General features: G+C 39.5%; 1 protein-coding gene across 1 annotated transcript in view; it reads left to right on the top strand.

The window, feature by feature from the left end:
* TEX11 (testis expressed 11) overlaps window positions 1–12,724 on the top strand; it is a 325,387-nt gene that overhangs the window by 261,064 nt on the left and 51,599 nt on the right. Inside the window, exon 25 of the mRNA XM_032255765.1 lies at window positions 8,107–8,179. Coding sequence (XP_032111656.1) covers window positions 8,107–8,179 — 73 coding nt within the window. The remainder of the gene's footprint in view (window positions 1–8,106; window positions 8,180–12,724) is intronic.

Here is a 12,724-nt window from a genome sequence, read left to right as displayed (position 1 = left end):
TCTTTCTTTCTTTCTTTCTTTCTTTCTTTCTTTCTTTCTTTCTTTCTTTCTTTCTTTCTTTCTCTTTCTTTCTTTCTTGCTTTCTTTCTTTCTTGCTTTCTTTCTTTCTTTCTTTCTTTCTTTCTTTTTCTTTCTTTCTTTCTTTCTTCTTTCTTCTTTAAAAAAAAAAAAGACTCGTGTGTGTGCCCTCTGAATATGTGGCATGAAGCACGGCTACAGCCGGGGGGTGTGGAGGAGGCCCTCTGTCTTTGAAGAGGTGGTCCTAGGGCTGTCCCTTTACCTCCAGTGACACCTGCCCCTGGTGGGCCTCATTAAAAAAAAAAAAAAAAAGGGATACATTCCGTCAATAGCTAGTTTATTGAGGGTTTTTAGCATAAAGGGCTGTTGAACTTTGTCAATGGCCTTCTCTGCATCAATTGAGATAATCGTGTGGTTTTTGTCTTTGGTCCTGTTTATGTGGTGAATTACGTTTATAGACTTGCATATGTTGAACCAGCCTTGCATCCCTGGGATGAAGCCTACTTGATCATGGTGGATAAGCTTTTTGATGTGCTATTGCAATCGGCTTGCCAGTATTTTGTTGAAGATTTTTGTATCTATGTTCATCATGGATATTAGCCTCAAGTTTTCTTTTCTTGCTGAGTCTCTGCCGGGTTTTGGTATCAGGATGATGTTGGTCTCATAAAATGAATTGGGAAGGATTCCCTCTTTCTAGATTATTTGGAATTGTTTCAGAAGGAATGGTAGCAGCTCCTCTTTGTATATCTGGTAGAATTCTGCTGTGAACCCATCTGGACCTGGGCTTTTTTGGGGTGGTAGGCTCTTAATTGCTGCCTCAACTTCAGGCCTTGATATTGGTCTATTCAGGGTTTCGACTTTCTGGTTTAGGCTTGGGAGGAGACAACTGTCCAGGAATGTATCCATTTCTTCCAGCTTTACTAGTTTATGTGCATAGAGTTGTTTGTAATAATCTCTGATGATGGTTTGAATTTCTGTGGAATCTCTGGTGATATCCCCTTTATCGTTTTTTATTGCATCAATTTGGTTATTCTCTCTTTTCTTTTTTATTAATCTGGCTAGTGGTCTGTCTATTTTGTTGATCTTTTTGAAAAACCAACTCCTGGATTTATTGAGTTTTTGAAGGGTTTTTTGTGTCTCTGTCTTCTTCAGTTCTGCTCTGATTTTAGTTATTTCTTGTCTTCTGCTAGGTTTTGAGTTTTTTTGATCTTGCTCCTCTAGCTCTTTCAATTTTGTTGATAGGGTGTCAATCAAAGATTTCTCCTAGATTTCTCCTTGCTTCTCATGTGGGCACTTATTGCTATATATTTTCCTCTAGAGACTGCTTTAAATGTGTCCCAGAGATTCTGGTATGTTGTGTCTTCATTCTCGTTGGTTTCAAAGAACATCTTTATTTCTGTCTTCATTTCATTGTTTATCCAGTCAACATTCAAGAGCAAGTTGTTCAGTTTCCATGAAGCTGTGCAGTTCTGAGTTAGTTTTTGAATTCTGAGTTCTAACTTGATTACACTGTGGTCTGAGAGACTGTTATGATTTCCGTTCTTTTGCATTTGCTGAGGAGTGATTTACTTCCAAATATGTGGTCAATTTTACAGTAGGTGTGATGTGGTACTGAGAAGAATGTATATTCTGTGGATTTGGGGTGGAGAGTTCTGTAAATGTCTATTAGGTTTCCTTGTTCCAGATCTGAGTTCAAGTCCTGGATATCCTTGTTAATTTTCTGTCTGGTTGATCTGTCTAATATTGACAATGGGGTGTTAAAGTCTCCCACTATTATTGTGTGGGAGTCTAAGTCCCTTTGTAAGTCATTAAGAACTTGCCTTATGTATCTGGGTGCTCCTGTATTGGGTGCGTATATATTTAGGATTGTTAGCTCTTGTTGCATTGATCCTTTTACCATTATGTCCTTCTTTGTCTCTTTTGATCTTTGTTGCTTTAAAGTCTATTCTATCAGAGACGAGAATTGCAACTCCTGCTTTTTTTTGCTCTCCATTTGCTTGGTAAATCTTCCTCTTTCCCTTTATTTTGAGCCTTTGTGTATCCTTGCATGTGAGATGGGTTTCCTGGATACAACACACCCATGGGTTTTGGCTTTTTATCCAATTTTCCAGTCTGTGTGTTTTGATTGGGGCATTTAGTCCATTTACATTTTTGGTTAATATTGTTATGTGTGAATTTGATCCTGCCATCTTGATGCTAGCTGGCTGTTTTGCCCATTAGTTGATGCAGATTCTTCATTGTGTTGATGCTCTTTACAATTTGGTATATTTTTGGAGTGGCTGATACTGGTTGTTCCTTTCTATGTGTAGAGCCTCTTTCAGGAGCTCTTGTAAAGCAGGCCTGGTGGTGATGAAATCTCTGATTCATTCTTTCTGTCACATTCAGGTACACATATCAAACGTAGATTAGGCCTTTTCACATCATCCCACATTTCTTGGAGACTTTCTTCATTCCTTTTTACCTTTTTTTCTCTAATCTTGCCTTCTCGTTTTATTTCATTGAGCGATCTTCGACCTCTGATATCCTTTCTTCTGCGTGGTCAATTCGGCTGTTGAAACTTGTGCGTGCTTCACGAAGTTCTCGTGTTGTGTTTTTCAGCTTCATCAATTCCCTTATATTTCTTTCTAAGTTGTCCATTCTCGTTAGCATTTCATCAAATCTTTTTTCAAGGTTCTTAGTTTCTTTGCATTAAGTTAAAACATGTTCTTTTAGCTCACAGAAGTTTCTTATTACCCACCTTCTGAAGCCTGATTTTGTCATTTTGTCACACTCATTCTCCATTGAGCCTTGTTCCCTTGCTGGTGAGGAGTTGTGATCCCTTGTTGGAGGAGAGGTGTCCTGGTTTCCAGTGTTTTCATCCTTTCTGTGCTGGTTTTTTCCCATCTTTGTGGATTTATCCACCTGTCGTCTTTGTAGTTGCTGACTTTCAGATTGGGTCTCTGAGTCGACATTCTGTTTGTTGATGATGAAGTTATTTCTGTTTCTTAGTTTTCCTTCTAACAATCTAGCCCCTCTGCTAAGGTCCACTCCAGGCCCTGCTTGCCTGGGGATCACCTGCAGCAGCTGCAGAACAGTAAGGGTTGCTACCAGTTTCTTCTTCTGCTATCTTTGCCCCAGAATGATACCCGCCAAATGTCAGTCTGATCTCTCCTTTATGAGGAGACTCTTTAGATATACGGGGGTCAGGGAGCTGCTTGACGAGACAGTCTGTCCTTTATAGGAGCTCAAGTGCTGAGCTGTGAGCTCCGATGTTCATTCAGAGCTGCTGGGCAGGTATGTTTAGGTCTGCTGCAGCAGAACTCATAAACCGCTTTTTGTTCCCAGGTGCTCTGTCCCAGAGAGTTAGGGCTTTATTTATGAGTTTCCGTTGTGCTGCTGCCTTTTTTTTCAGGGCTGCCCTGCCCAGCAAGGAGGCCTTGCTGAGCTGCTGTGAGCTCTGCCCACCTGCCATGTGAACTTCCCTGCAGTCCTGTTTATATGAGTGTAGTTAAAACTGCCTCGGCAATGGTGGCCCACCTCTGTATTGGTGGACTCTCCCTGTATGGCAGGTTGCCTTGGCAACGACAGGCTGCCCCAGCAATGGCAGAGTACCTCCGTAGTGGTGGAGTGCCTTGGTAATGGCGGATGCCCCTCCCCCACAGAGCTGGACCTTCCTGGGTTCAGCCGTGCTTGCTGTGAAACCCTCAATCCAGAGAGTTTCTGATTGCTGTTTTTTTGTGGGGGTGGGACCAGCCGAGCCTGATCACCTGGCTCCCTGCCTCAGAGCCTTTTTTTTTTTTTTTTTTTTTTTTTTTAGTTGAACAGTTGACTCTCTCCCAGGTGTTCCAGTCGCCTGTTGAAAGGGCGCCAGGATCTCTGTGATTTCCCATGCAGCGACTCACTGTGCCAGCTTAAACAGCGGTGCTGAGATTCGTTGCACTTTTTTTTGCCCAGAAATCTCCTGACCTGGCTCCCTGTTCAGTCCCCTTTTTAATCAGATGAATGGGCGACTTCCCTGGGCTCCAATCCCCAGCTAAAAGGGCACCTGGACCAGTGTATTTTGTATGGAGAACCGCCGCGCCAGGGCGCCAGCAAAGAAGCCGCACAGCCGCACCGGCCAAAACAGCCAGCTGGCGACCCGTGGGTTTCCTCCACCTGGGAATCTCCTGGTCTGTGGGCAATAAAAATCCGTCTGGAAATGCGTTGTCCACTCACCCTCTGCACTTTCACTGGGAGCTGCAAACCTTAGCTGTTCCTAAACGGCCATCTTGGATCTTCCTCCCATTTTTATTCTTTTAATGATTTTTACAAGGTATTTGAATTATTTTCTTAGTGGTCACTCTAGGGCTTACAATATAGATCTTAACTTATCAGAATTGGCATCAGATTATAAACCCGATTTCAGTGAGATATAGAAATGCTATTTCTATTAGCTCTGTTCTCTCCTCTATTTATGCTATTTTGTTATGAATATTACATCAATATATGCTCCAAACACAATAATACATTTATAGTAGCCCTTTATAGAGTTTTGTGTCTTTTAAAGAAACTCAGAGAAGAGACCGGGCATGGTGGCTCACACCTATAATCCTAGCACTTTGGGAGGCCAAGGTGGGCAGATCACTTGAGGTCAGAAGTTCAAAACTAGCCTGGACAACACGGTGAAACCCTGTCTCTACTAAAAATACAAAAACAATTAGCTGGGCATAGTGACAGGTACCTACAATCCCAGCTACTTGGGAAGCTAAGGCAGGAGAATCACTTGAACCCAGGAGGTGAAGGTTGCAGTGATCCAAGATTGTGCCACTGCACTCCAGCCTGGGTGACAGAGTGAGACTTCATCTCAAAAAAAAAAAAAAAAGAAATTTAGAGAAGAAAGTATGTATCATGGTTTCTTATATTAACCATCTTACTTACGTTTTATACTTCTCCTCATTTTTTCCTGTAGATTAGAATTACCATATGGTCTCTGGATTAGTCTATTCTCACACTGCTATGAAGAAATACCTGAGACTGGGTAATTTATAAAGGAAAGAGGTTTAATTGACTCATAGTTCCACATGGCTTGGGAGACCTCAGGAAACTTAGAATCATGGTGGAAGACACCTCTTCACAGGGTGGCAGGAGAGAAAGAAAGAAAGAAAGAAAAGCTTCACTCAGAAAGAAAGCTGAGTGAAGTGGGATGCCCATTACAAAACCATCAAATCTTGTGAAAACTTACTATCATGAGAATAGCATGGGGGAAACTGCCCCCATGATTCAGTTACCTCCCACTGGGTCCCTTTCATCACACATGGGGATTATGGGAACTACAATTCAAGATGAGATTCAGATGGGGACACAGCCAAACCATATCAGTCTCATTTTCTTACTTCAAAACAGCTTTCTTCCCATCTGCCTCTTGTGCTATTGTTGTCAAATAGATTTCATTTCTATATGTCAGAGGCCCAACAATACAAATATGTGTTCATGTGTGTGTGTGTGTGTATAGTTTTTAAGAAGAAATATATACTTTATTAATATTATCTTTTATAATTATGTAATTAATGTTACCAGTGCTCTTTGTTTTTCATCTGTATTCAAATTACTGTCTGGCATTACTTGCTTTTCAACCTGAAAGACTGTTTCTTAGCAACAAATTCTCTCAGCTCTTGTTTATCCAGGGATATCTTTGTTTCACCTTCTCTGGATAATAATTTTGGTAGATACTAGACTATTCGTATACTATTATTTTTCTCTGACCACTTTGAATATGTTGTCCCACTGCCTTCTGGCCTTTATTATTTTTAATGAGAAGTCAGCTATTAATTTTAATCACCCTTATATGTGGCAATTCATGTGTCTCTTGCTACTTTCAAATTTTTCTTTGTCTTTTACCATTTTGTAATGTATCTGGGTTGGATATCTTTCTTGATCCTGCCTAGAGTTTTGGGGGCTTCTTGAATGTGTAGATTATTGTTTTTTATCAAAATTAGGGGATTTTCAGCCATTCATTTAAAATATTTTTTTCTGTTTTTCTCTCCTATTTTTTTTGGTAATCTCATTATGGGTATGCTAGGTAGTGAGCCTAATGGTGTCCCATGTCTTTCTGAGGCTTCATTTATTTTTCTTCTTTTTCATCCTGCTCTCATATTTCATAATCTCTACTGATCTATCTTCATTTTTGCTGATTGCTTCTTCTCCTAAGTCAAACCTAATGTTGATGCCCTCTAATGAGTTTTTAAATTTCAGTTATTGTTATTTTCAACTCCAGAATTTCCGTCTGATTTTTATAATTTTTATCCTTTTATTGAGGTCATTTTTGTTGAACATTTTTGTCATACTGTTCATAAGTGTGGTTTCATTTAGTTATTTGAACATACTTGAAATAGCTTATTTGAATTCTGTGTCTATTAAGTTTAGCATCTGGGCCTTTTCAAAGTCAGTTTCTTTTACCTGCTTTTTTCCTATGTAGATGTGACACTTTCCTGTCTTTTTGCATATCTTGTAATTTTCTGTTGAAAACTGGATGTTTTAGACAGTACATTGTATCTTTGGGTACTGATCTCCCCATGGGGTTTGTGGATGTTAATTTTTGCTTCTTTATTTGTTTAGTGAATTAGCTGTAGGGAAATAGTGAAGCCTATTTTCCCCATAGTACATAGACTCTGATGTCACTCCTAGGAAGGCACTGTCTTTGCCTGTGAAGTCATGCTTACCCCTCCCTCTGGTAATGGATGACAGTGATTTTAGGAGGATTCTTTATTACTCTTTTCCTGATCTGACCTCTTAAGCTTCTAGATGGCCTTCTTCTATTGGTAGCACATCCAGCTGTTAGTCTTGACTAATTGCTAGGTGATTACTCTGTGTGTGTGTGTGTGTGTGTGTGTGTGTGTGTGTGTGTGTGTGTGTGAAAATACTCTTGTGCATAAATTGCCCTACAGCCTGTTCCAATTAAAATAAGTCCCCTTTGAAGGAATAGGTATCTTCTTAGCTGTCTCTTCATGTACTTCTCTCTATAAACTTCTAGCTGATCTATTATTTTTTTCTTAATACCATTGAACTACCAATCTCCTCTTAATTGCCCACTACCAAAATCTCCATGATTTTTTACAGTGTCCTTAGACTTGAACTTTCCCAGGCTCTATTCCAATTAAAGTCATTTCCTTTAGAGAGTGCTGTAGAGCTCACTCTTCTAATTATCTGCCTCTCCTACTGGGCAGAAACAGAACCACTGTTTTGGAGCTAGGGGCATGGACAGTGACCCATTTCTTTCAGTCACAATCCAATTGTATGAGTGGAAGACTGGGCAAGTGTTGTAGTCCCTGATATTCTTGGCTTTCTGCTCCTAGCATGGACACTGTACCCTATAAGCAACTGAGATGAGAGCAATTGAGACCCAGTATCCTGAACTTGCAATGCCTAGGATAGAGCTTTGCCTTACAAATAGGGGCTGGGTAGAGAAAGAGAGCTCTAGGCATCTGAGCTGTGCTTGTTTATAATAGAGCTTCTACAATACAGACCTGGGGCGATGAGAAGTGCCAGCAGTCTGGCCCTCCAGAGAATCCCTAGCCCAGAAATTGGAGGTAGAGAAAGTCCCATCTTCTTGGTCACACCCACCTAAAGTAGTGCTTACATGACACTGAGCTGGTGGATGGTGAGTGAATCATGGCTTAAGTGTCACAGGCTCTTACTGTCCTTACTAACAGGCAGCAGATTTCCTGGAATAAATGTTTCTTCATTTTCTCTATACCCTCAGGATAATTTCCTGAGCCTTTACATTATTATGTTTTCTAATTTTCACTAGTTATGGTGATTGTTTTGCTGAGGAGAAGACCCTTGGAGCTCCTCACACCACCATTCTAGAAATGTTTTCTCTTCTGTTCTAGATTGTTAAAGAAATTGGTAATGCTGAAAATTTTCTATTTAATCCTCATTTTTCTGGGACAATAAGGAAAGGGGCAAATAGAGGCTAATATTTCTATATAAACTCCAAAATGTTCAGTTTAAACTATCATTTTTCTATGATTTTTTTAACTGTTTTTAATGAAAATAATATGAGATTATATTAATTTGCTTACAGTTCTTTTCTGTTGAGACTAATTATTTTGTTGCATTGTTGCCAAACAGACCATGTTCCTGAGCCGTGCGCTTGAGGAGATCCATAAATGCAATGAGATCTGGAATTTGCTGAAAGAAGCAGGTACAGTGGGAACTGAAAGTTTCGTAACACAGTTTGAAAGGAGCTTAGAATCTAAATAAACAAGTCTTTCATCACTAGAAATTTGTGCCACTGCAGTACTTGATAACCAGTCAAATGTTTTTTGTTGTTGTTTTTCTGAGACAGGGTCTCACTGTGTCTCCCAGGCTGGAGTGCAGTGACATCATCTTGGCTCATTGCAACCTCTGCCTCCTGAGTTCAAGCAATTTCCCCACCCCAGCCTCCCGAGTGGCTGAGAATACAGGCATTCACCACAACACCTGGCTAAATTTTTGTATTTTTTGGTAGAGATAGAGTTTCACCATATTGGCCAGATTGGTTTCAATCTCCTGACCTCAAGTGATCTGCCCATCTCGGCCTCCCAAAGGATTACAGGTGTGAGCCACCACCCCTGGCCCAAGTGATCCTCTAAGAACTGATTTTTCGCCACTCTATCAGTATTGACTCCGTAACACACTATTTAGAATAAGAATATTTTTTACTTTGCTTTATATGAAAGCATAGCATTAAATATTTTATTATTGTTCAACATAATATTATTGATCTTAGATCACTAAATTTAATGTCTAATTTAATCAAGCTTTAAGTTTAACTGAATGTAGGCTAGTCTTCCAAATCACAATCAAGATATCAGATACTGGTAATATTTTGTTATAAAATTATCTAAATAGGCTGGGTGCAGTGGCTCATGCCTGTAATCCCAGCACTTTGGGAGGCCGAGGCAGGCAGATTACCTGAGGTCAGGAGTTCGAAACCAGCCTGACCAACATGGAAAAACCCTGTCTCTACTGAAAGTGCAAAATTAACCAGGCATGGTGGCACATGCCTGTAATCACAGCTAGTCAGGAGGCTGAGGCAGGAGAATCGCTTGAACCCCCGGAGGTGGATGTTGCGGTGAGCCGTGATGGTGCCATTGCACTTCAGCCTGGGCAACAAGAGTGAAACTCCGTCTCAAAATAAATAAATAAATAAAAATAAAATAATCTAAAATCTAAATAGTAGTAAGCCTTTGGAAGTTATATAATATCTTGATATTATATTGTTTCCTCATTAAATTTGGTATTGGCTTTTAGGTTTAGACTGAAACTTTTACAGTGTGTTTTTCTGTCCCTGTTTCAGAATTTGTTAAAATCAATGGATATTCAATTGAATTATATGCTTTTTCAGACTTTATGGAGATAATCATATTTTCCCTTTTGAACTATTAATATATTTAATTATAATAATAGATTTTATAAAATTAAGTCATCATTTCATTTCTGGAATAAACCCTATTTGGTGATGGTATGTTAATTTAATATGTTGATGAATTCTGTTTTCCAACATTTAGAAATTATTGGTATATCACTTTGTTTTTGCTATGTATTATGTCTTTAACAGTTTTAGTATAAAATTATAGGAATTATAAGGAAGAACATAAACACATAAAATTTAATTTACTTCTCTTAGTCTATGATAGCCATTTAAATGAATAAAAACAAAAAAAAAGTAGGGATAGAGAAAACCTAAATAAAATACGTATTATAGAAGATTTAATGGAAATAAACTCTGTAGCCTGAAAATATACTGTGTATCATGAGAACAGAAAATATATCATGTTTTCATGTGCCTTTTACATTTTTACAAAATTGATGTCAAGGAAGACCTGAATAAATTCCAAGACATGTAAATAAAACAGACAACATCACCTGATCACAATGCAAAAACTAGAAATTAATAATGGAATCTTTTTTTTAGAAACTCTACCACCTGGAAATTTTTAAAAAACCCATCCTACTGTATATCTAGGATCTAATGGTAATGAAAATAACTCATAGTAGGTCTGGGCGCAGTGGCTCACGCCTGCAACCCCAGCACTTTGGAAGGCTGAGGCAGGCAGATCGCCTGAGATCAGATTTTGAGACCAGCCTGGCCAACATGGTGAAACCCTGTCTCTAATAAAAGTACAAAATTAGCCAGGCATAGTGGCGCATGCCTGTTAATTCCAGCTATTCAGGAGGCTGAGGCAGGAGAATCGATTGAACCTGGGAGGCAGAGGTTGCAGTAAGCCGAGATCATGCCATTGCACTCCAGCCTGGGCAACAAGAGCAAAACTCTGTCTCAAAAAAAAAAAAAAAAAAAAAAAAAAGCCACCTCACACTAGAACTTAAAGTGCTGAAGCAGTGCTCAGAATAAAGTTCATTGCCTCTGTGACTTTTCTTTATACAAACATATCAAGGCCGCAGTGGCTCACACCTGTAATCCCAGCACTTTGGGAGTACAAGGTGGGCAGATCACATGAGGCCAGGAGTTCAAGACCACCCTACCAACATGACAAAACCCTGACTCTACTAAAAATACAAAAACTAGCCAAACATGATGGTGTGTGCCCATAATCCCAGCTACTCAGGAGCCTGAGACGAGAATTGCTTGAAACCCGGAAGTAGAGTTTGCAGTGTGCCAAGATTGTGCCACTGCACTCCACCCTGGGCAACAGACCAAGACTCTGTTTCCAAAAAAAAACATAAAAAATAAAAAAGTATGTCAGAATGCTGTCCACCAAAAAAATGAATTTCTTCTTTTTTCGGAATACAACTAGACTGTAGATGGAATAGAGAGAGAGATATAGTGAGATAGAGATAAAGGTCTCTCTCTCTCTCTATATATATATATATATATATTTTTTTTTTAAATTATGCTTAGACTTTCTATATATATATACATATTTTTAAGTGTATAACCATAACCACTATCTATTTTCAAATTTTTTTCAGCATCTGAAATAAAAACTCTGTACCCACTAAAGAATAACTTCCCCATTTCCCCTTTCTCCAGCCCCTGGTAACCTCTCATATGCTTACTGCCTCTGTGAATTTGTATATTCTAGATATTTCTTTTTCTTTTCTTTTCTTTTTTTTTCCCATTTATTTATTTTATTGCATTTTAGGTTTTGGGGTACATGTGAAGAACATGCAAGATTGTTGCATAGGTACACACGTGGCAGTGTGATTTGCTGCCTTCCTCCCCATCACCTACATCTGGCATTTCTCCCCCTGCTAACTCTCCCCAGCTTCCCACCCCCCCGTCCCTCCCCTATTTCCCCCCAACTGACCCCAGTGTGTAGTGCTCCCCTCCCTATGTCCATGTGTTCTCATTGTTCAACACCCGCCTATGAGTGACAACATGCGGTGTTTGATCTTCTGTTCTTCCGTCAGTTTGCTGAGAATGATGGTTTTCAGGTTCATCCATGTCCCTACAAAGGACACAAACTCATCGTTTTTCATGGCTGCATAATATTCCATGGCGTATATGTGCCACATTTTCCCTATCCAGTCTATCATCGATGGGCATTTGGGTTGGTTCCAAGTCTTTGCTATTGTAAACAGTGCTGCAATGAACATTCGTGTGCACGTGTCCTTATAGTAGAACGATTTGTAATCCTTTGGATATATACCCAGTAATGGGATTGCTGGGTCAAATGGAATTTCTATTTCTAGGTCCTTGAGGAATCGCCACACTGTCTTCCACAATGGTTGAACTAATTTACACTCCCACCAACAGTGTAAAAGTGTTCCTATTTCTCCACATCCTCTCCAGCATCTGTTGTCTCCAGATTTTTTAATGATCGCCATTGTAACTGGCGTGAGATGGTATCTCAATGTTGTTTTGATTTGCATTTCTCTGATGACCAGTGATGATGAGCATTTTTTCATATGTTTGTTGGCCTCACGTATGTCTTCTTTTGTAAAGTGTCTGTTCATATCCTTTGCCCACTTTTGAATGGGCTTGTTAGTTTTTTCTTGTAAATCTGTTTTAGTTCTTTGTAAATTCTGGATATCAGCCCTTTGTCAGATGGGTAAACTGCAAAAATTTTTTCCCATTCTGTTGGTTGCCGATTCACTCTAATGATTGTTTCCTTTGCTGTGCAGAAGCTGTGGAGTTTGATAAGGTCCCATTTGTCTATTTTGGCTTTTGTTGTCAATGCCTTTGGTGTTTTGGTCATGAAGTCCTTGCCTACACCTACGTCCTGAATGGTTTTGCCTAGATTTTCTTCTAGGGTTTTTATGGTGTTAGGTCTTATGTTTAAGTCTTTAATCCATCTGGAGTTCATTTTAGTGTAAGTTGTCAGGAAGGGGTCCAGTTTCTGCTTTCTGCACATGGCTAGCCAGCTTTCCCAACACCATTTATTGAACAGGGAATCCTTTCCCCATTGCTTGTTTTTGTCTGGTTTGTCAAAGATCAGATGGTTGTAGATATGTTGTGTTGCCTCCGAGACCTCTGTTCTGTTCCATTAGTTGATATCTCTGTTTTGGTACCAGTACCATGCTGTTTTGATTACTGTAGCCTTGTAGTATTGTTTGAAGTCTGGTAGTGTGATGCCACCCACTTTGTTCTTTTTGCTTAGAATTGACTTGGCTATGCGGCCTCTCTTTTGGTTCCCTATGAAGTTTAAGGTGGTTTTTTCCAGTTCTGCGAAGAAGGTCATTGGTAGCTTGATGGGGATAGCATTGAATCTGTAAATTACTTTGGGCAGTATGGCCATTTTCA

The sequence above is a fragment of the Sapajus apella genome, unplaced genomic scaffold (assembly GCF_009761245.1).
Source record: "Sapajus apella isolate SASKATOON/1434 unplaced genomic scaffold, GSC_monkey_1.0 scaffold91, whole genome shotgun sequence".
Taxonomy (NCBI): domain Eukaryota; kingdom Metazoa; phylum Chordata; class Mammalia; order Primates; family Cebidae; genus Sapajus; species Sapajus apella.
This window is presented reverse-complemented; position numbering and strand designations above follow the sequence as displayed.